The following is a 20407-nucleotide window of genomic DNA, read 5'->3' on the forward strand; positions in this document are numbered from 1 at the left end:
CCTTATATAAGGTTGCCAGTCTCCAGGGGGTGGCTGGAGATCTGCCGGAATTACAACTGGTCTCTGGGTTACAGAGATCAGTTCCCCCTGGAGAAAAATGGTCTCTTTGGAAGGTGGTCTCTATGGCGTTATACCCCGTTAAGATCCTTCTCCTCCCCAAATGCCGCCTCCTTCCCAGGCTCCACCTCCAAAATCTCCAGGAATTTCCCAACCCGGAGCTGGGAACCCTGTGACCGAGGGATCATTCTTGTTCTCTAAAGGCAACTGTGTAAGCCAGATTCGGATTCCCAGGGCAATTCTAAGAATACTTTCCTGGGAGTAGGCCACACTGAATAGACCTGAGCAGGATTTTGAGCAGATCTGCTTAGTATGTCACTGTTAGATATTTTAAGGAATGATGTGTCTTCCACTTCACAATTTAATTCTTTTCAGCTTCTGTCATTAACCTGCCAAGGAAGGCTGGGAGCGGGCCGTTATTTACCAGGCTACGGAACCCAAGTACAGGTGTGTGTGATGTTATAAAATGTACTTATTCTATTGGTTTACTTCATTTATACCTCACCTTTCTCTCCAGTGGGGACCCAGAGCTACTGACGTTGTTCTCCTCGGCTCCATTTTATGTTCACAACAGCCCTGTCACGCAGGGCTCTTTTTGTAGCAGGTACTCCTTTACATATTAAGCGACACACCCCTAATGTAGCCAATCCTCCAAGAGCTTGCAGTAGCTCCTATAAGAAGAGCTCTGTAAGCTCTTGGAGGATTGGCTACATTAGGGGTGTGTGGCCTAATATGCAAAGGAGTTCCTGCTACAAAAAGAGCCCTGCGAGGTACATTAGGATGAGCATATGCGAGTCGGTCAAGGGAAACCCAGCAAACTTCCATGGCAGAGTGAGGATTCAAACCTGGGTTTCCCAGATCCTTCTCCGACACTCTAACCACTACACCACCCGGTCTCTCATAATATCATTTGTTAATTCTCTCCTCTGTTTAAAAACTGACCATTTGAATTGTCTCCTGTATAAGCCCCCAAAAATTAAGTGGACTCTCTTGAAAAAATTTGTTTGCGGATTTTTCTGCATTTCTTATGTAAAAGTATCTTCTAATCCAGTCCCCCCCCCCCCCCCGGTGTGCTGGGGAAAAAACTTTCTTCCAAACCCCCCCCCCCCCCCCCCGTGGTATGCTGTGAATACAATTTGATGTTGCAATGTAACTCTCACATGACTGGAAACTGGAATCATCTTGCAAACAAGACTTCAGAGAGAAAAATGATTTAAATTGAAACAAAACTAATTAAAATTAATTACAGAGGCTACATGTTATGACCAGTGGTCCATCTAGAACAGCGTCCTCTCATACAGTGGCCTACTAGCTCCTTTGGAAGGGTAACAACAGGGCATAGAGGCCAAGGCCTTCCCCTGATGTTACCTTCTGGCTTTGGGATTTAGAGGATTAGTGCCTCTGAATGTGGAGGTTCCCCTCAGTCACCATTGGCTAGTAGCCACTGATAGACCTATCCTCCATGAATCTATCTAATCCCCTTTTAAAGCTGTCTGTACCTGTGGCCATCACTACATCCTCTGGCAGCGAATTCCATGTTTTAATCACTCTCTGTGTAAAGTAGTATTTCCTGTTGTCCATCCTGAACCTACTGCCCATCAGCTTCCTTGGATGCCCTCAAATTCAGGTATTTTGGGAGAGGAAGAAAAATTTCTCTTTGTCCACTCTCTCTCCACCCCATGCACAATATTATAAACCTCTGTCATGTTCTCTCCCCCCACCCACCCAATCAACTCTTTTCGAAACTGAAAAGTCCCAGACTCTTCAGCCTTTCCTCATACGGAAGGTGCTGCAACTTGGTTGCCCTCCTCTGTACTTTTTCAGAGTCTGGGATTTTTCCCCAGCTCTTTGGATTGGAGCAAGCCAATGAAAACCTATTTGTTTTCCTTTTTTAAAAAAACAGGACAAGCAGCCTTGTACTTGTTCAGCAGTGATGCTCGTCAGCTCTTTGAAGTAAAAGCTTTCCATGAAGAATACCGTTCATGGTTCATTGGTCAGGCGGTCCAGCAGGGTGAGTGGAACGGAAAGGCCTGTCAACCTTTCCTCCTGTGAATGATGTTCAAGCACTGCTGTTTTATAGCTTTTCAGGTAACAGATTCCTGAGGCCGAAGTACTCTAGCGGGGAACAGGGATGTGATGGAGGAAGACACTTCGCGTGCCTTATTGCTGGCGAAAAAGGAAGGGGAGGACCACCCAAAAAAGGCTATGCTAGGGATCATAGAACGTATGTGTATGAAAGCCATGTGGGATAGGAGCGATAGGAAAGAAAGGAATTGGGTGAGACTGAGTGGGAAAGTTGGCTGGATACCACCCATTTTTTGTTTTCCTGAAACTTAAGTTTGTGGTCTTGGGCAGAATGAGGTATATAAAGGCAAGGTGTGTGTGTGTGCATGCATGCGCCAGGCAGCTAAGGAATCCACACTTAGTGCCCTGCCGGAGGTGCCGATCACTCCACAGTCCTGTGGCGCGGCAAAGAAGCGGGGCGCGGGGCAAATGGTTTTTTTTTAACTCAAATGTGCGCATGCTCCCTTGGGTGCTTGTGCGTATCCGTGGAGACTATAAAAAAAACCCACCTTTTTCTGAGGGGACATGGGCAGGCGCCGGAACTACCACCGGAAACGCGATCAGACACCCGCCCTTGCCCCGCGGTTTCAGGAAACTAGTACCTCCGAGGTACTAGTTTTTTACCGCGCATCTTCCGCGGGAAGCCTTGGGTTCGCCATGGGAGCTCGACGTTTCCCAGATGTGGCGGTGAGATCACGCCCGGAAAATCCGCCTATCTTCCGTCCCTCTAGCGTGCCTAATGCTCCGTGTGACCGCAGCCATTTTTTGTTTTCCTGAAACTCAAGTTTGTGGTTTTGGGCAGAATGAGGGAATGAGGTATATAAAGGCAAGGTGTGTGTGTGTGCATGCATGCACCAGGCAGCTAAAGAATCCACGCTTAGTGCCCTGCCATTTATCACAAACACTGCTTGCCTTTCAAGTACATTTTCACAACTGTCAAGTCTTCTCATCCATGGTTTTCTTCATGCTACCTCAATAATGTCAGTTTTGGCAGAGGAGGGGGGGGGATGGATTGAAGGAAACGGATTCACTGAGTTCAGTTGCATTCCTACTTTCGTTGTGGCTTGAGTTATGAGGAAAGGGTGAGAATGAAAAATTCCCCAGTTGTTTAGTGCAAAGGGCACTGGCGACAAGCACTGCTTGGTGAACGACAGCTTTGCTGGATATCAGCTTGGCAATGAGACTTTTTCCGTACGGTTGTTTCACAGCACAGACTTCCAAAAGTTAGATTGGTTTTTTAAATGTCACTGTTGAATTGTTTTCTAATGTCAAAGTTGCCTGGAGTAATAGATGAGGAAACATATGGGAAATAGTAACACAGCCGTTATCTTTGTACCCTAGCGAAAGTGGGGTTTTTTTTAAAGAGTATGTTATTATTTCATTTTGAATTTATTTTTTATCACTTGAAAATATGTGGGGGGGGGACCTCTTTTATTAGTCTCTGGGATTTTAACTGGTCTTACGTGCAAGAAGCATTTTCATTTGGTTAAAATCTTTTGGAAGAGCTGAGACACAGACTGAAGGTCCATTTTCCCAAAAGGCGTCTTCATCACTAAGTTTCATGAAAAAAGTATGTGCTGCAATTCTAATTCTGACAACTGTTCTTCTACCTTCAGATGGGCGCCTATTCTTTGTAACCCGAGTGGATCCCTTATTTCTTGTGCTCTTTTACCTTGCCAAGGCAGAGAAAGAGGTAGGTAACTGGAGGAGTCAGCAATATAATTAGCAACTAGAGCAGGGGTCCCTAACCTGTTTGAGCCAGTGAGCAACTTTGGAATTCACAGCAGGCACAGGCACAAAATGGCTGCCACAAACAGCTGCTGTAGGAGATAGAGCCAGTCACAAAACAAAAACTGCCATGACTTACCTTCGGTCACACAGTGAATACCCTTGTGCTGTGATGGCAGTTGCTGCCAATACCGACATTTTTAAAAAATCTGCACAGCCAATCAGAAACCCTGCTGGGCAAAAGCCTCACCTGGCCCTGCCCACTTTCTAAAAACACTGGGTGAGTGCCAGGAAAGGGACTGGCAGGCATCGTGGTGCCCATGGGCACCATCTTGATGATCCCTGAACTAGAGGCTGAATTCTTCGGAGTATGGGAACTTCCCAAAGCCCCTTCTACTTGCCGTATTGTGAGATAAGTGAGAGATTTCTATCATTTTGGCCGTTCTCCAAGACCCTCTGTCGGTCTGCTTCTCACATAACGGCAAACCAGCCTAGTGGAGTTGGTTAAGTGTCCAGACTAGGAACGGGGAGACCCAGATTCAAATCTCGACTCCATGAAAGTTCACCGGGTGATCTCGGGCCAGCCTCAGCCTAACCTACCTTGTGAGGATGAGTTAAAGAAGGGGGAGATGTTGTGAGCCGTACTGGAGGAAAAATGGGGTGTAAATGAAGTAATTAAATGAAACGAGCCACAGTTTGGCACTACGGGATTGAACTTGGGGGATCCTTGGCCTTCTGGTCTCCTTCTCCTCTGCCCTCCTTCTCCTGTGCACTTCCAGAATGAACAGGACTTTAAAAGACTGTCCTTTTATAAAGCAGTAGTTAAAATAATTTTTGTTTTAACTGAAGAACCCTGTTATCTTTTTGCATTTAACTAGTCTGAAGTGGCTGCTTACGTTTGCTCCTCTTTCATTCTTTAACATCATTTGATATGAGTAAATGATCCATCTTTCTCACGCCTTGGAATTAAATTATCTGGGGATCAAAAATGCTTCTGTTCATGTCCTTCTAAATTGCTTTGATCTTTTCACTGTGTTTTGTTTTATTTTTGCAGCAAGGGAAGTTCCAGCCACTGGATCAAATTCTGGTAGATGCAGAGTTCTCGTCCTGCACAATGTTGTTACAGTGTACAGATATCTCAAAGTCTATTCATCACATTGTGGAAGAAAAAGGTACAAGATTTAAGAATGGAATTTAGCAAGTGCGTGTTTAATCCAAAGAGGCAGACATGGTAGTTAGTCCTGTTTTGGGTCTGGGTAGATATCGGTATGAATAAGTTTGGTAATTTCTGAGAATACTTCAGTCCCTATGTTTTGGGCATTGCTTCCATAAAGAATAGAAGGACCATTTGATTTTACATTTTTTCCAGTAATTTGAGGAGGATGTCTTTTAAATACAGGGCTTTTTAAAAAATGTGTGAAATGACAACTGTGTAAGATACTTTCTGCACTTATAAACCCCAGGAATATAAATTGAAATTCTGAATCTTTGAGCCATGCACAGCATAATTCATCCACTTGCCTCGGTACCCTTAAATATATGCTGAAATATATTCCCTGCTCTAGTTTTGTTTTCCTTTGATGTCGTGGAAGTGCAAACCAAATAACTTTTCCTTCCCCTTAAATCCCAGAAACAGGTGGTAGGAAATTTTATAAATATAGTGAAGAGAAAACATTGAAGTGGCTAACAAAGAAGGTACCTGGCTTTCATGTTTGATCTTGATCATTAAGGCTTTCTATTTATTTATGTACAATATTTATATCCTGCCTTTCTTCTCAGTCAGAGCTACCAAGGTGGCTTTTCTTTTCTGAACTGTTGGCTTCCGATTGTTATCTGTGTTAGGTTGCACTGAAGGGCAAGGACGTAGAGTAAAATTGGTGTTGTTCTGGTATTGACCTTTAAGGCCTTTAGTGGTCAGGGACCCACAAACCTTCAGGATCACCTCTCTCAATATGTCCCTGGAAGAGTGTTACGCTCCAGCAATAAGAATCTGCTTGAGGTCCCCGGCCCGAGAGAGGTCCGGCTGTCCTTGACTAGGGTCAGGGCCTTTTCAGCACTGGCCCCTGCCTGGTGGAACTCTCTACCAGAAACTATCCAGGCCCTATAAGACTTACTACCTTTCCATAGGGCCTGCAAGGCAGAGATGTTCCGCCAGGCCTTCGGTTGAGGACAGCAACAGTTGGCACTCTCAAACCCTCCTACCCAGCCCTCGACACCCCTTCACCTAGGGGGGCTGGTGGGAACAGAAATGTTTCACCATCTCAGATAGTGAAATTGTATTGTTTGAAATATGTTGTTTTCAGTAGGTTTTAATGTTATTTGATAAAGTATTATTATGTTTTGTTTTTTATGTAAGCCACCCGGAGCCCTGCTTGTAGGGAAGGGCAGCCTAAAAAGTTGAACTTAAGAAATAAAATAATAATAAATAAAATTATAGCATTGTTAAGGAAACAGCAGTGTTGTGGACCAGCCGAGCCCAGCAGAGCAGAGAGATGCTGAAGACTCCTCTGAGGCAGCCAGTGGACCTGATCCCAACCCACAGCCAGCGGCAGATGTGCTGCAGGAGGAGGCAGTCTCTGAGGGGCCAGACCCCCAGATCCTCAGACAAGGAACCAGAGCCCTGGCCCCTCAGCCTTCCAGCCCTGAGCCGGCAACAGGTAGCCAATTGCCACTCAGTACGCACACACACAAACTGCCAGTCACCAGAGCCTCGGGAACGTCGTAGGAGGAAGATGAGGAGAGACCTTCAAGTCAGAAGGTGCAGTGCCCACCTGGCAGCACAGCACCGGCACAGCACCAACAGTGAGGATGCTTGCAGGATCAGATCTGAGGCAGCCTGCGTGCGTATGACTCAGTACAGACTGATGAGCAGCGTGGTGCTTAAAAGCAACAGAGAAGGGAGTGGCTGTCTGGAAACAACTCATCCATTAGCTACTGACCTTGCTGCTTCTGCTCTCTGGAGTGTCCTCTGTCTCTGACCCTGGCCTGGACCTTCGTATCCTGGTTCTTGGGTTGCCCTTTGGACTTGAAGCTGTGAGTGTGGTCTGCCTTGTGCCTGAACTGTATTTTGACACCTGGCCCTAGAGTTGCTTTACAAACTCTGAGAGGACACCAGCCGTCAGAACAAGGAGCTTTCTAAGGGCCCTCACTTGCTGATTGAGTCCGTGCGGCACCGGCAATGTCATAAAAGGACAACAGTGTTCAAGGGTTCACTTTTTGACTTCACCTTTCAAAGCAGGCATGCGTACTGCTTAATCCCAGAAGTTCAACAGTGCGTCAGATTCAAGATTTAGATGAATTCCGAATCTTCACATAGGATCACAAATTTTGTATAATTTACTGTAATTGTGGTATTAGGTATCCAGCTTCCAGAACATCGTGGCAAGGAACAGAATTCTTAAAGGCAAGGATTGAAGCAGTGATGGTGCGTTAGAGGTGACTGATTAGAAACCTTGGAGGAGAAGAGGCCCTTAATAGATGATCGGCCACTGGATTGCCAAACCCACCCATTTTGGTTTCTTAAGGGTTTAATGGACCTTGGCTTGGATCTTCAGCCTTCCTATCACTTGCTGCCATCTTCATCCATTGTTAAGGCAGCCCTCCGCTGTGGGCGGTGTTCCTCTAGCATTAACCTCATTGATCTTGCGTGAATAGAAATGTGTGGCCTTGGATTACTCCCTCTGCAACAAAGAAAAGGGAGCTATTGAAACAGGGTTTAGGAGTCAAGCCCTTAATTCCATATTTAAAACTTTTCCCCACTCACTTTATTAAAATAGGGAGGGGCTCTAATGTCATGTCAGATTCCCCCTCCCTGTGTATCTATTTTTTTTAGCACTGTACCCTGCCCCTTGATTAGCATGACAAGTGTGCTATAGCACTTCCATAGCTCAATCGCTGTAGAGACACAACCATGTAGAACCTTTGTTGCAATGAGGAAAGCTTGGTTACTGTGGCTTCACCAAGCTTTGTTTTTTTAAAAAAATAGTAACTTGCTGAATTCACTGTTACGATAGCAATAATGCTGTGAGCACAGCATGCCAGGGACTTTCTTGCAGGTCGCCTTCAAAACAGTGGAGATTTTTCAGGATCGTTTGGGGTTTCTTTGTTGTTGTGTAGATCTTATTCATTTCAAAGGCATGCCTGTAGGAGACACTGACCCGTGTCTCGGTGGGACCAGATAAATGTCAATCAGTGACTCCTGGGTTGGTCTGATTTGCATTAAAATTGATGGTGCATTTATGTGTGTATTTTATAGAGGTAATATTTTTGGCCTTTTGTCAGGTTAACCAGACTGTGAAAGTCTTAAAGGACCATGATGTGAGCGTAGGAGGAAAGGTGCAGTCTGCTACTTTTATCAGCAGTAAGAAGCTGGCTGGTGCCACAGAAGGTAAGGAGATTCCATGACAACCGAAAGAAATTTGCTTAATCAAATATGCAGCCCTGGCTTTATCAGGTGGCTCTACGACTTGTCTAGCACAAATACCCGTTTTGCTGTAGCCACAATTTCGTTTTTCTTAGTGTTAACATTTCCAGAATGCTATGATGTATTTGTTTTTATTCATTTACACACTGCCTTTCTCTCCAGTGGGTACCCAAAGTGTGGTGACTGTAGTGTCAGATTAGGATCTAGAAAATCCAAGCCTGAATCCCCGCTCTGCTGTGGAAGCTTCCTGGGTAACCTTGGGCCAGTCAGACACTCTCAGCCTAATCTGCCTCACAGGGTAGCCCGTTTAGTGTAGTGCTTAAGAGTGGTGGACTCTAATCTGGAGAACCAGGTTTGATTCCCCACTTCCCCCCTTGAAGCTGGCTGGTTGACTTTAGGCAAGTGACAGCAGTTTAAAAATAAGCATAGCTCACCACCTAGTGGTGCCAAAAAAGAGCTACAGCTTTGGCAGCCAAACAGTCCCCCCACCAGGGATCTCCAGGCTATTCCACACACTTCTCCATATGATAGTTATTTATCAGGGCTGTGTTTGTTGTCTGTGGTAAGCTTACCAGAAAGGAGGTTGTATGCTGAAATGTGTTTTGGCAGTATCTCTCTTGCTGGCAATATCTGTAAACAAGACCGCAGTCCACGTAAATAATGGCACAATAGTGTGCAAACTTTCAAGTTCACCAGAAATTTTTCATCAGGAAATGTTTTAAAGAGGAAGGTAGAGGGGGAAACAAATGTCTCAGGTCATGATCTACTTGTTCATTCCAGCATTCTGTGCTAAATGCTGAGTGGGTGTGCAAATTTAAAATGGTGCCGGTGTTGGGATGCATCTTTGTTTTTGGGGAGCAAGAAGTGATAAATGGTGTCTGTGTCAGGCCTTTTCTACCAGCTAAGGGGACCCACACAGCCTCCTATGATTTTGTGGAACTAGGTTTATTTTAAACTGTAAACATTCCACTGAGGTTCAAGATGTTCTTAGGGCAGCAAGTGTAAAGGCTTTGGGTTCGCTGCCATGAGGTAAGTTTTGTGGCAACAAGTAGAACATGGAGATCATTGAGGCAGGAGTAGTATGTAAATAACAAAGGAGATTTATTTATTTACTGTCTGGTTTTGAAGAACAGATCAGCAGCACAGGTCTCCAGATTGTCAAAGCAGAAACCTGGCTGAGGCACAAAAGTTTAAGCCAGTTATGGCTTCAGAGTGTGGTTTGAATTCTCTTTACTCCTTACAGGTACAAACAGTCACAGACTAGCCCCTAGGTTGGATCGCACAGTACACCACCCACACCAGCCTGCCTTTTCCCAAGATTCAGAGTAAATGGTACATGGTCTGCTAGTTCCCAGAGACAGGCCTCACAACTAGGTACATTGTCCTCCTCCAGAGGCAGAGCTAAACTACTCTGCCACGCTACCAGGCAGAGCTACTCTTCAAACTGTCTGCTCTTTTGCTGAGGTGGACGCAAAACTTTCACTGCACTCTCTCTTTAAGGCAGATCTGAATGTCTTCCTGCTGTGCTTCCCTCCAATATTCCACCCCCACTCTGAAAGGGGACTGGATGCTGGAGCAGCACCCTCCCATAGGCTCAGCTAGGTGGACGTTTTTCGTTTCATGGGCCGTACAGCTTCCTGTCCATCAGTTTCTCTGCATAAAGAAACAAGAACAGAAGCCAGTGATGGTCCCTATATCTTTCAGACATTAAGCAAGAGCCACAGTTCCCTTGTAGACTCAGAGCAAGGAATCACTTAGTGGTCATAGTATTAACATTGCTGCATAAAAATGAAAGGCAATGCATGAAGTGTAAAGTCAGTTAAAGCCTACAAGAGCACAAAGCACAGAATGCTATCAGGAGACATCTGCACCACCACCACCCCCTTTTAATAACTCTGCTTTTGTAAGATCCAGCCTGTTGAAGAGTTCTGGTGAACCCAGAAGCTTGCACACTGTGTTCTAGGTTTGGATTCTGTTTTTGGACCAACATGGGCGGCTAACAACTTCTGTCACTGTTAAAATCAGACAGATCTAGCTGTTCTGAACGACTAAGTGAAGCTTCTGATTAAAAGAAGGAAGCAGACTGAGCATACTTTGGATAATTATTTGGTGAGATATGTGATTAAAATGCAATCTTATTTCATTTTTCTGTCATTCAGAGGACTACATTCGCTATGCTCATGGTTTAATATCGGAATATATTACTGAAGAGCTGAGTACTATGCTAGCTAAATATTTACGGTGAGTGAAAAATATAATACGGCTCTGTGATGGGCAGGGGAACTTTTCTGACACAGTTGCTGTGACTGGGAGTTTTTTCCCACCCCTTAATTATATAGGGTGGGGGTTTTTTTACATTTTGAGAAGCAGGATCCATCAGTTTCATTACACAGTGAAGGCCCAGCTTAACATAATAACGTTGATCCTTGTCCTGCCCACCATTTCTGTATGACCGAAATACCAAGGCACCTTCTGCTCGTGAAAGAGGTTCTTCTGCTAGATTTATTTATTCGTTTGTTTGTTCAATTCAATTTATATTTCGCCCTCCCCACAGGTGGGCTCAGGGCAGATCACAGTAGGATTCTAAAACACATAAATAGAAATTACAGACTAATTAAAAACAATTTAAAATAGCATAGATTTAAAAAGAGACAACACAAAACAGGTTGCACTATTTCATTATATACATTATTTTCAAGCTGGTGCTATTGGTTCTCTAAGATCTTATTGGTCTGGGCCATGTTGAGGTAGCCGGTTTCAATTTCAGCAGCAAGTTTTTTATTGGATGCCCACCGCCTCAGCCAAAGGCCTGGTGGAACAGCTCCGTTTTACAGGCCCTGTGGAATGTTAATAAGTCCCACAGGGCCCTGATCTCAGATGGAAGCCTGTTCCACCAGGCTGGGGCCAGGGCAGAAAAGGCCCTGGCCCTGGTTGAGGCTAAGCAGACATCCCTTGGGCTGGGGACAACCAGCAGAGCACAAAGCTCTCGGGGGCACATTTGGGGAGAGGTGCTCCTTCAGGTAGATGCCCTGTGCAGAACCAGCCCACAGGATCAAACTCCCCCTGTACGTGTAAAAATATAATGGCAAAGATTGACAAGAGTCCACTTTTTTTTGCCTTGTAGACTTCCAGAAGTTGCCGTTCCTCCAAAGGAGCCACTGCCAAAGGTAAGGCTCTGCCAGGGGTCAGATGCCATCGACTACTTCCACACCATTTTGGGGCAGGAGAGGGATCAACACGTACACTGTGACGGAGCTGTTGAGAAGTCACTGGATAAATGGGAAGGCAGAAATGTCCTGAAATAAATTTTTCCTTCTGTTTGTAGTGAGTAGTAAAGGGATGCTTTTAAACGTTAGGCGGAAAAGCACAAAATGCTGCCATTTTGCAAAACGATGAGGCCGCCCAGACAGCTCTTGCTTTTGGTGGGTGACTAAAGTTTATACGATGAAGCCCGGCCCGAAACTGCACGTTATTGCCGTTTCATGATTTCAGATGTCATGTTCTGTCCAACTTTTGAGGAACTTGGAAGAAACGCTGTAAAACTGTCAAATGTTCACAATCCATATGGGATTAACTCACAGCAGGAAGCAAAAAGGAGAGAGAGCAGGGCTGGTTTTGTTTGGTTTCAGTTTCCTTGGGGCACCATCTGTTTCCATGGGTCGCTGCCTTGTCATCCAGTTGCAACATCAGGCTGTCCACCTTTATCACCCCTTTTTGCCCCTGGCACCCCTGCTGGGGGAAGTGGCTGTCCCTTGCCCCCATAACAAGCAATTAAGAAGGTTTTTATGTTGTTTTCCCCCCACCCTTGTTACCTAGAGTAAACCTCCGGTTCATTCTTTTTCAGTGCTTGTGTTGACTATCGCTTGAGCAGGTTTTGTAGGCAGATGTAGCTTCTACCTGGATTTGTTGCATATTTAGTGGCTGAATGGACGATTCTTTCCACTTCAGGCAGCCTTTTGGTACCTGTCTTATTCTTTAATTACATGTTCATAAGGGTAACAAGTTGTTACCTGCCCATAGTGTTTGGGATAAGGCACCCTTCAAATCAAATGACTAAATAAATTACACAGTTCACTCTTAATGGAGAACATCTGGAAGTCTGTAATCCCCGCAGGTAGCTGTTCCAGCAGTGGCACTCCGTTTTCCTCTGTAAACATACTGACAGATGTAATAAGACTTTCACGGAACTCCATTGGATGAACAGATTCCAAATACTTTAATGCAAGTCCCACCTGGCCCTGCGCACTTTCTGGAAACACTTGGTGGGTGCCAGGAAAGGGGCCACTGGGGCGGGTGCCACTGAAGACATTTAGTATAAATTTTAGTATTAAACATAAAATCTTAATTTAAAAAAATTATGTTGGCCATATTTGCTAAATTGAAAATGCAAAGCCCAGAAGTCAAGTGATACCAGCTGAGAGTCTTTTTGAATTACCTGTACTGTGAGTGATATTGTATCATGCAAGCTAACAAAAAGTACTGCTGAGGAATCTGGGCCCAAAGCTTCAGTACACATGGGGAAATTTATTGAGAACCATTATCCAGCCATGGACATCTGGCTGTAGAAGACAACACGTGATGCTGCAAGGCCTTACAAAAATGTCTCTAGCAATAGTCTATGTTAGGTAAAGGTTTCCCTTGCTCGAAAGCCAGTCGAATCCGACTCTAGGGTTGCGGTGCTCATCTCCGTTCCCAAGCTGAAGAGCCAGCGCCGTCCAAAGACATTTCCATGGTCATGTGGCCGGCATGACTAAAAGCCGAGGTGCATGGAACGCCTATGTTACCCTGGCATAAATGCAATGACAGTTGTAGTCTTCAAAGCATATATATATACACATACCATTTTCATGACCTGGAGATGACCCCTGAGGAGCCACTGTTTGCCTTGTTGGGAAACCTTGCATGTAACCCAAGGGTAGGCAATCCTTTGGGCCCAAGGAGTGACAAAACACAGTATCTACGTCTGAAGAGGTGGGCGTGCCAGCTAACAAAATGCCGGTGGGGAGACAAGGGTTGTACTTGACCTTAGTTGTTTGGAGCAGCCCGAGCTCCAGGGGCACTGCCAGTGTCTCACCTTGGGCTCAGCTGGTGGCGTTGCAGTTGTGGGAGTCAGAAACAGACATAAGCCATGCCTGTTTCTTTCTCCTGTACTGCTGGCCCTAGTAGTGCTGCCAGTGCCTCAGTTGCTTGAGTGGAGATCTGGCCGTGGGGGTCAAGCAAAATGTTCTGGCATACTGCTGTGGGCATCCACTCCAGGGGTTGCCCGCCCCTCATGTAGCCTGTCAGCAGGGGTCATTTCGGGGGGGGAATGCAGTTTCCCTGGGTGAGGTGCGGAGGTGCGGGGCACACGACGAAGCCCCGCCCCCTGCTTCCGGTCGGGGTAAAATGGCGATTTGACGCACCCTGTAAGTGCTCAGGGTGGATGGGTGTTCCTTACAGCAGTTTGGACTGTATTTTGGTCCAACGCGGCTTCCCCTAGGCAGGGGGAATGACTGGCAGGCATCAAGACCCAAGAGAGAGTTGAGATTGGTGTGATCAAGTCTCGGAGGAGGCTTATATTACACTTTGATCCCCTCTCCCGAAGCGGGCGAGCGCATTCAGGGGGTGTGGCCTCATGACATACTTCCGGTGATGTCAGGGGGTGTGGCATATGCTAATGAGTTATGCTAATGAGGTCCCCTAGCTCATTTTCTACGAAACGACCCCTGCCTGTCAGTATAACTAACAGGACAAAAAAACTAGCTTCCCTGGGGCTGTTTCAGGTCAGAAAAAGGGCATGGCAGGGAAGGCTAGCCCCCCCCCGGCATGTCATGGTCCTTATATGAATTCTCCCCCATATACCTGAGAATCTAAGCTTCAGCCAGGAGCAGTATGAGCCCGCACCACCTTGGCAGGACTCAGGAACAGTAATTAAGTCCAGAGCCAGTGCATCATTTTTTTTTTGTCATCTTCTGGTCATGGAACAGCAGTCACTGGGAGTGTGTGTGTGTGGGGGGGTATTTGGGAATTTCCTGCATTTTTCGGGGGGGTTGGAGTAGATGACCCTGGAGATCCCTTCCAACTCTATGATTCTATGATCTTTGGCTGAGTATGTTCATCCCTTTCTGTCTATATGACTGCACAAGTCAGAGGTCCTTTTTAATATATTTTGAAGAACCACATGCAAAAATACTACAGTTGTGGTTTATAGCACAAACCGTCACTCTAACGTTGCAGAAAAGGAAAGTGTCAGATGCGCCCGTGGAAGCCGAGGAAGATTATACCAAGTTTAATACAATTGACCTCAAAAGCAAAAAGGTAGGTGATGTATATGGGTTTTCTCCCTTTACACTACAGCAACCAGTTCTGTGTTTTTAGAAGATACTTTTTTAATGGTGGTGGTGGAGGAGAGAAGCATAAGTATACTCCACAAGAGAGAAATAACATTCTACTTTTTAGAATACTGTCTGTTACCTTGATTTCTCCCATTTATATGAAAGTACTCAAGACTAGTTATTTTGGTTTGGTTTTGTGGTGGTGGTCTTGTTTTTTGTTTGTTTGCCAAGGCACAGGCGACTTATGTCGACCCTGTAGGGTTTTCAAAGCAAGAGAGATTCAGAAGTAGTTTGCTATTGCCTGCCTCTGCATAGGGACCCCGGTCTCCCACCCAAGTACTAACTAGGCCAGGGGTGGCCAAACTGCGGCTCGGGAGCCACATGTGACTCTTTCACATCTATTGTGTGGCTCTTGGCAGGGCAGCTGGGGAAGTGAGGGGGAGGCATACTTTTTCTTCCTCCCTCCTCCTATTCCTTCCTCCACCTCCCTCCCATCTATTTGCTTTCTTTGTTTCTCTCTCTCTCTTTCCACTTTCCACTCTCTCGTTCCAATTTCCACTCTCTCTCTTTCCACTTCTTTCCACTTTCCACTCTCTCTCTTTCCACTTCTTTCCACTTTCCACTCTCTCTCTTTCCACTTCTTTCCACTTTCCACTTCTTTCCACTTTCCACTCTCTCTCTTTCCACTTCTTTCATTCTTTCTTTCCACCTCTCTTTTTCTCCATCAGACAAACAAATATAATTGGACAGATAAATATTATTATTAATACCTGTTTTTACCCCTTTTATTTTTTGCAGGCTCGTTTAATGTTAATAAAAAGCAAATTTGCATATTTTAAAAGAAAAACATGTAATATTTGTTCCATGTCTTGTGGCTCTCAAACATCTAGCATTTATTCTATGTGGCTCTTAAGTTGAGCAAGTTTGGCCATCCCTGAACCAGGCCAACCCTGCTTAGCTTTAGAGATCTAACAAGATTTGGCTAACCTGGGCTATCCAGGTCAAGACTAGTTTTTAAGCATATGGTAATTGTTAGCAAACTAGTATACAGGGACACAAGGACAAGGTAATCTCATTAAAGAATTAGACTTTTTTTTTTTAAAGAAAAACCTGATTCAGATAAAAGTAGGAAAAAGGCAGTTTCAAAGCATTCACTTTTTAAAAGGGATAAATTATACACTGAATTTTCAAGTTACCCTGAAGTGTGATTTTTAGAAGCAGTTCATTTTGCTGGTTTCTTTCACACAATCAGAATCCATATTTATGTAGGAGACTGGTCATGTGAGCATTGCATTTTAAGGACTTTCAGATCAGTCTATTGCTGTTTTCCTGGAGGCATGTCTCACTGAGTTAAACTCAAGGAAGCCTGTAGAATTGCAAGCAAATGATGAACCCTTTTTTTCATAGAGTTCCCATGCATGCAGCTTATAGTCCAGTGAGTTTGTAGTCTCTCATGTTCTCTTTTAAGTGCTAAAATTAAGTGCATAATGGTAAGATCAGGTGTGTGTTTTCATTCAGGTACAGGTGCTAAGAGATCTGTGCAACTGGTGTATGGGGAAAGTGAAGAATCAAATCAGAGAAGAAAGAAAACAAGGCAGTGGGAATTTTTTTATTATGTATCACTCAAAGATCCTTACATGTTTTGCACACTGCTTTGTCTGGGGATCTGTACTGAGAGGCGGTTGCCTTACAGATCCCGTGATGAAACAGCACGTGAAACACGTAGGGATCTTTGAGTAAAACGTAATATAAAACATTCACCACTGTGCCATTGTTTCTTTTCTCTTCTGCTTTGACTCTGCAATGGTGCAACTGTCTGTTTTGTGTGTCAGGAAAATACCATAAGTAGGAATGGCTTAATTAGGATAGCTAATAGAAGTCCACTAGACAATATACCCTAATTTTTTCCCTTTGTTTTACAGGCAAACAAGATGTCAGCTGCTCAGAAAGCTCTGGCAAAAGTTGACAAGAGTGGAATGAAAGCAATTTCTTCCTTTTTTGGTTCAAAAAGCAAACCAACAAAATGAGAAGGATTTCGGGATATAATTATTGTTTTCCTTAAACTCCAGCTCCCCCCCCCCCACCTTTGCCTCCAGTTGCCTGGTGTTTCTTGTATTAAACCTTGGCCTCAGAAGTGGAAATGTTCAGGTCTAATAGGAGACTTACTAACAGGGCAGTCCTGTGAAATCAGTCGACTTAAGCTAGAGTAAGGCACTGTTCATGGTGTCCTGATTTTGTTTTGTAGAATTAGTATATTATAGAATTGTTCTATAGAATTTATAGAACTGTGCCCAGTTACTCCGGCCTAGGCCTACTGAAATCAGTGGGTTTAGAGTGGAGTAACTCTGCAATGGATTACACTCTACATTGTATAATACCGTAAGATTTTGCTCTGAATTTGTTTCCCCATTGGGAAAAGCACCCGATTTTGGTAATTTACTCTTCTAGAGAAGAAGGATTTGTTAATTAATGTGCAGCTTGCATTAGCTGGGTTACCACAATAAATTCATTTTATCAACAGCTCTTGTGTTTTGTGTCTTTCATTGTCAGAGGAGGGGGAGGGATGCGTTGCTTTGCTTCCTTTATATTTTCAAAAACATGCTGGAATCTTCATTGACTGTAAAACTTCAGAATGGAGGGGTGACATGAACAATCAAATGTATTTGGTTAAATGCTTGCTTTAAGAATGCAAGGAAGTAATCCATAGAAGAATGTAAAGAGGCAACATTCTAAACACAGACTGCCCCTTTGAGTGTAAGGGAGTTGGTTATGTTTTTAAGGTAGAGCTTAGGGCTAAAGGTTTTTGAGACAGTGACACAGTCCCAATTGGATTATTTGGTATACACAGTGTTAAGGATTACATATTATAGTCATGTTTAGGGCAGGGGTCCCCAGCCTTTTTGAGCCTGTGGGCACCTTTGCCATTCTGACACAGGGTGGTGGGCACAAACCCAAAATGGTTGGCATGGGAGGAGGAGCCAAACATACAGAGGAAGCCCAAATGCAGGGGTGAAGAGGGGTAATGTAAAACATTTCCTGGGAAAGGGGAGTGAGAGAGAATAAAACCCAGTGAAGGCAGCTGCCACAGAAACAACATTACTTTAATGTGCATCGCCAATTGGCTCTTCAGTGGCAAATCAGAAACCCTGCTGGGTGAGATCCCCACTTGGGCCCGCCCACATTCTAAAAACGTGGTGGGCACCAGGAAAGGTATTGGCAGGCACCATGGCTCCCAAGGGCAGCATATTGGGGACCCCGGGTTTAGGATCTTAGGCCATTACACTAAATCATCTTTGCATGTGGGGTTTTGAAAAATGCTAACGTTTTGCTGACGGCAAAGGATGAGATGGTTAGACAGTGTCATAGATGCAACGAACATGAAATTGAGCCAACTTCAGAGGACGGGGGAAGACAGGAGGGCCTGGCGTGAACTGGTCCATGGGGTCGCAAAGAGTCGGACTCGACTGTGCGACTGAACAACAACAACAAAAGGCACTCAGGAGATACTACAGAAGAAGACTGCAACTTGTAAAACCACTACCAAGCTAAACATTAAATATGTATACATCTTTGGGAGGGGGAATGGGGTGGCCTGTTACTTTATTAGCAGTAGAAGCCAATAGCCATATCTTTAAAATGAATAAAGAAGAATTTTTAAAAAGTAAACAGAGATCAGGTATTTATTGGTGTGTTCCCTTTTTTCTCTCACTAGATGTCAGTGCGTCACCGGAGGAAGAGATGATGGGGATAAAGTAGAATGTGGATGCTTTGTTTTTAAACATGGAACATTCCCAAAGCCATTTTAAAAGAATTGTAACATGTACTGTAGGAATCTGTTGTCCAGGTGAGATCCATTAGAGGAGTGGTGGGTGGGGTAGGGAGTCAAGCTGTCTTTCCTTTCTGCTATGCGGTGGGGGAATCTCTTTCTCCAAGTATTAGGTATCAAGCTTGCTCCTTATGATCTATGCAGTTCTGGCTTGATGGACCTTGCCTAGCTCCTGCTGTATGCCTCTGTCAAACTCAATCACTCAAAAATAAATTCCAAAGGAGGAGCTGTGTTAAGTGGCTGCCACCAGAGTAACCCAGAGTCCAGTGGCATGTAAAGGCAAGTGCGATGTGGAGCATTGGACTAGGACAGTGGTGGCCAAACTGCGGCTCGGGAGCCACATGTGGCTTTTTCACATCTATTGTGCAGCTCTTTGCAGGGCAGCTGGGGAAGTGAGGGGGAGGCGTACTTTTTCTTCCTCCCTCCTCCTCTTCCTTCCTCCGCCTCCCTCCCATCTATTTGCTTTCTTTGTTTCTCTCTCTCTTTCCACTTCTTTCATTCTTTCTTTCCACCTCTCTTTTTCTCCATCAGACAAACATTGGACAGATAAATATCATTATTAATACCTGTTTGTACCCCTTTTATTTTTTGCAGGCTCGTTTAATGTTAATAAAAAGCAAATTTGCATATATATATTTTTAAAAAACATGTAATATTTGTTCATGTCTTGTGGCTCTCAAACATCTAGCATTTATTCTATTTGGCTCTTAAGTTGAGCAAGTTTGGCCATCCCTGGACAAGGATCTGGGTGAACCAGGTTTGAATCCTTATTTTGCTACGGAAACTGGCTTGGTGATCTTGGGCCAGTCACATACTCCTCAGTCCCACCTGCCTCACAGGATTCTTGTGAGGATAAAATGGTGGAGAGGAGAATGATGTATGCTACATCACTGGGGAGAAAGGAGGGGTACAAATAAAGCAGAATAAATAAAAATAACAGATGTGGCATAAAACGTGATGATTCAGAGCCGACTTTATCAGATGCGTGACATCGTGCATTTGGCAAAGTAGGTTCTAGTCTCATGAAAACTTATGCCACAATGCATTCTTCAGTATTTAAGATGCCACTAGACTCTGTGTTATTGAGACTAAGTCAGGTGTCCCCCACCTTTTTGAGCCTGTGGGCACTTTTGGAATTCTAACACAATGCAGTGGGCACAGTCACAAAATGGCTGCTGCGGGAAGCCGAGCCACCACAAATTGGTTGCTGCGCCTTACTTTAGTCACACAGTAAAGATTCTTATGCTGTGATGGCCGCTGCCGCCAAAGCACTGCCGTTAAAAATCAGCACAGCCAATCAGAAGCCTTGTTGGGCAAAAGCCCCACTTTCTAAAAATGATTGGCAGGCACCCCTCAAAATGGAGATCTCCCAGTATTCATATCCAGTGTTTTTGAGGGAACGTGACGTTCTGTCTTCGGATAATACATGAAGTGTTATTGAGACTGAAATGTGTTTTCAGTGTCAAAGGTTCGTTGCTGGCACAAACTGTGATGTGATTAGTAATGAGCTCTAACACACACCTGGGCCCATACTGTGTGCTGGTTGTGTTTTAATTCCTGGCTGGCTTAATTTTTTTACCAAAAGAATAGATGAACAGCTGTAAGCCTTCCCCTGCTGTCTTGGTCATGCATGTTTTCTACTCTTTCATTCTTTGGCAGCCAGGTGCTTCCCCTCTCCCTTCATCTAGAAAAGGGGGTATTGCAGTGCCATAGCTGTCTCCCTGTAGCAAATCTGTTACTCTCTCACACCCCTATCTGTTTTGTCACAATCTTGGTATTGAAAGGAGCACTAGAGGGGGTATCACACAGCAGTTAATGTGGATGATGTACTCATGTACTAATCATGCAGAAAGGCCAAACGCTTAACCAGCTGGAGGGGAAAGAGAATGTTTTTAAAATATCGATTTTATAGTCTTGTAATCTAAGGTGGTAATGGTCGTGGCCCAGGCTTCGTGTTTTTAGCTTGCTAACCATGATATCATTGTCTTTATTATG

General features: G+C 44.6%; 1 protein-coding gene across 1 annotated transcript; it reads left to right on the forward strand.

Moving 5' to 3' along the window:
• Positions 1-432: 432 nt before the first annotated feature.
• Positions 433-17079, forward strand: RNASEH2B (ribonuclease H2 subunit B; the record flags this gene model as incomplete). The annotated part of the gene is made up of 10 exons (XM_015429287.1): positions 433-504; positions 1961-2068; positions 3738-3814; positions 4904-5021; positions 5480-5544; positions 8131-8236; positions 10432-10513; positions 11397-11439; positions 14489-14569; positions 16509-17079. Coding segments are annotated over 10 exons (857 nt in total), but the record flags the coding sequence as incomplete, so codon positions are not given.
• Between the last annotated feature and the right edge of the window lie 3328 nt (positions 17080-20407).

This window comes from Gekko japonicus, unplaced genomic scaffold, assembly GCF_001447785.1.
Source record: "Gekko japonicus isolate JY-2015 unplaced genomic scaffold, Gekko_japonicus_V1.1 scaffold4487, whole genome shotgun sequence".
Classification (NCBI taxonomy): Eukaryota; Metazoa; Chordata; class Lepidosauria; order Squamata; family Gekkonidae; genus Gekko; species Gekko japonicus.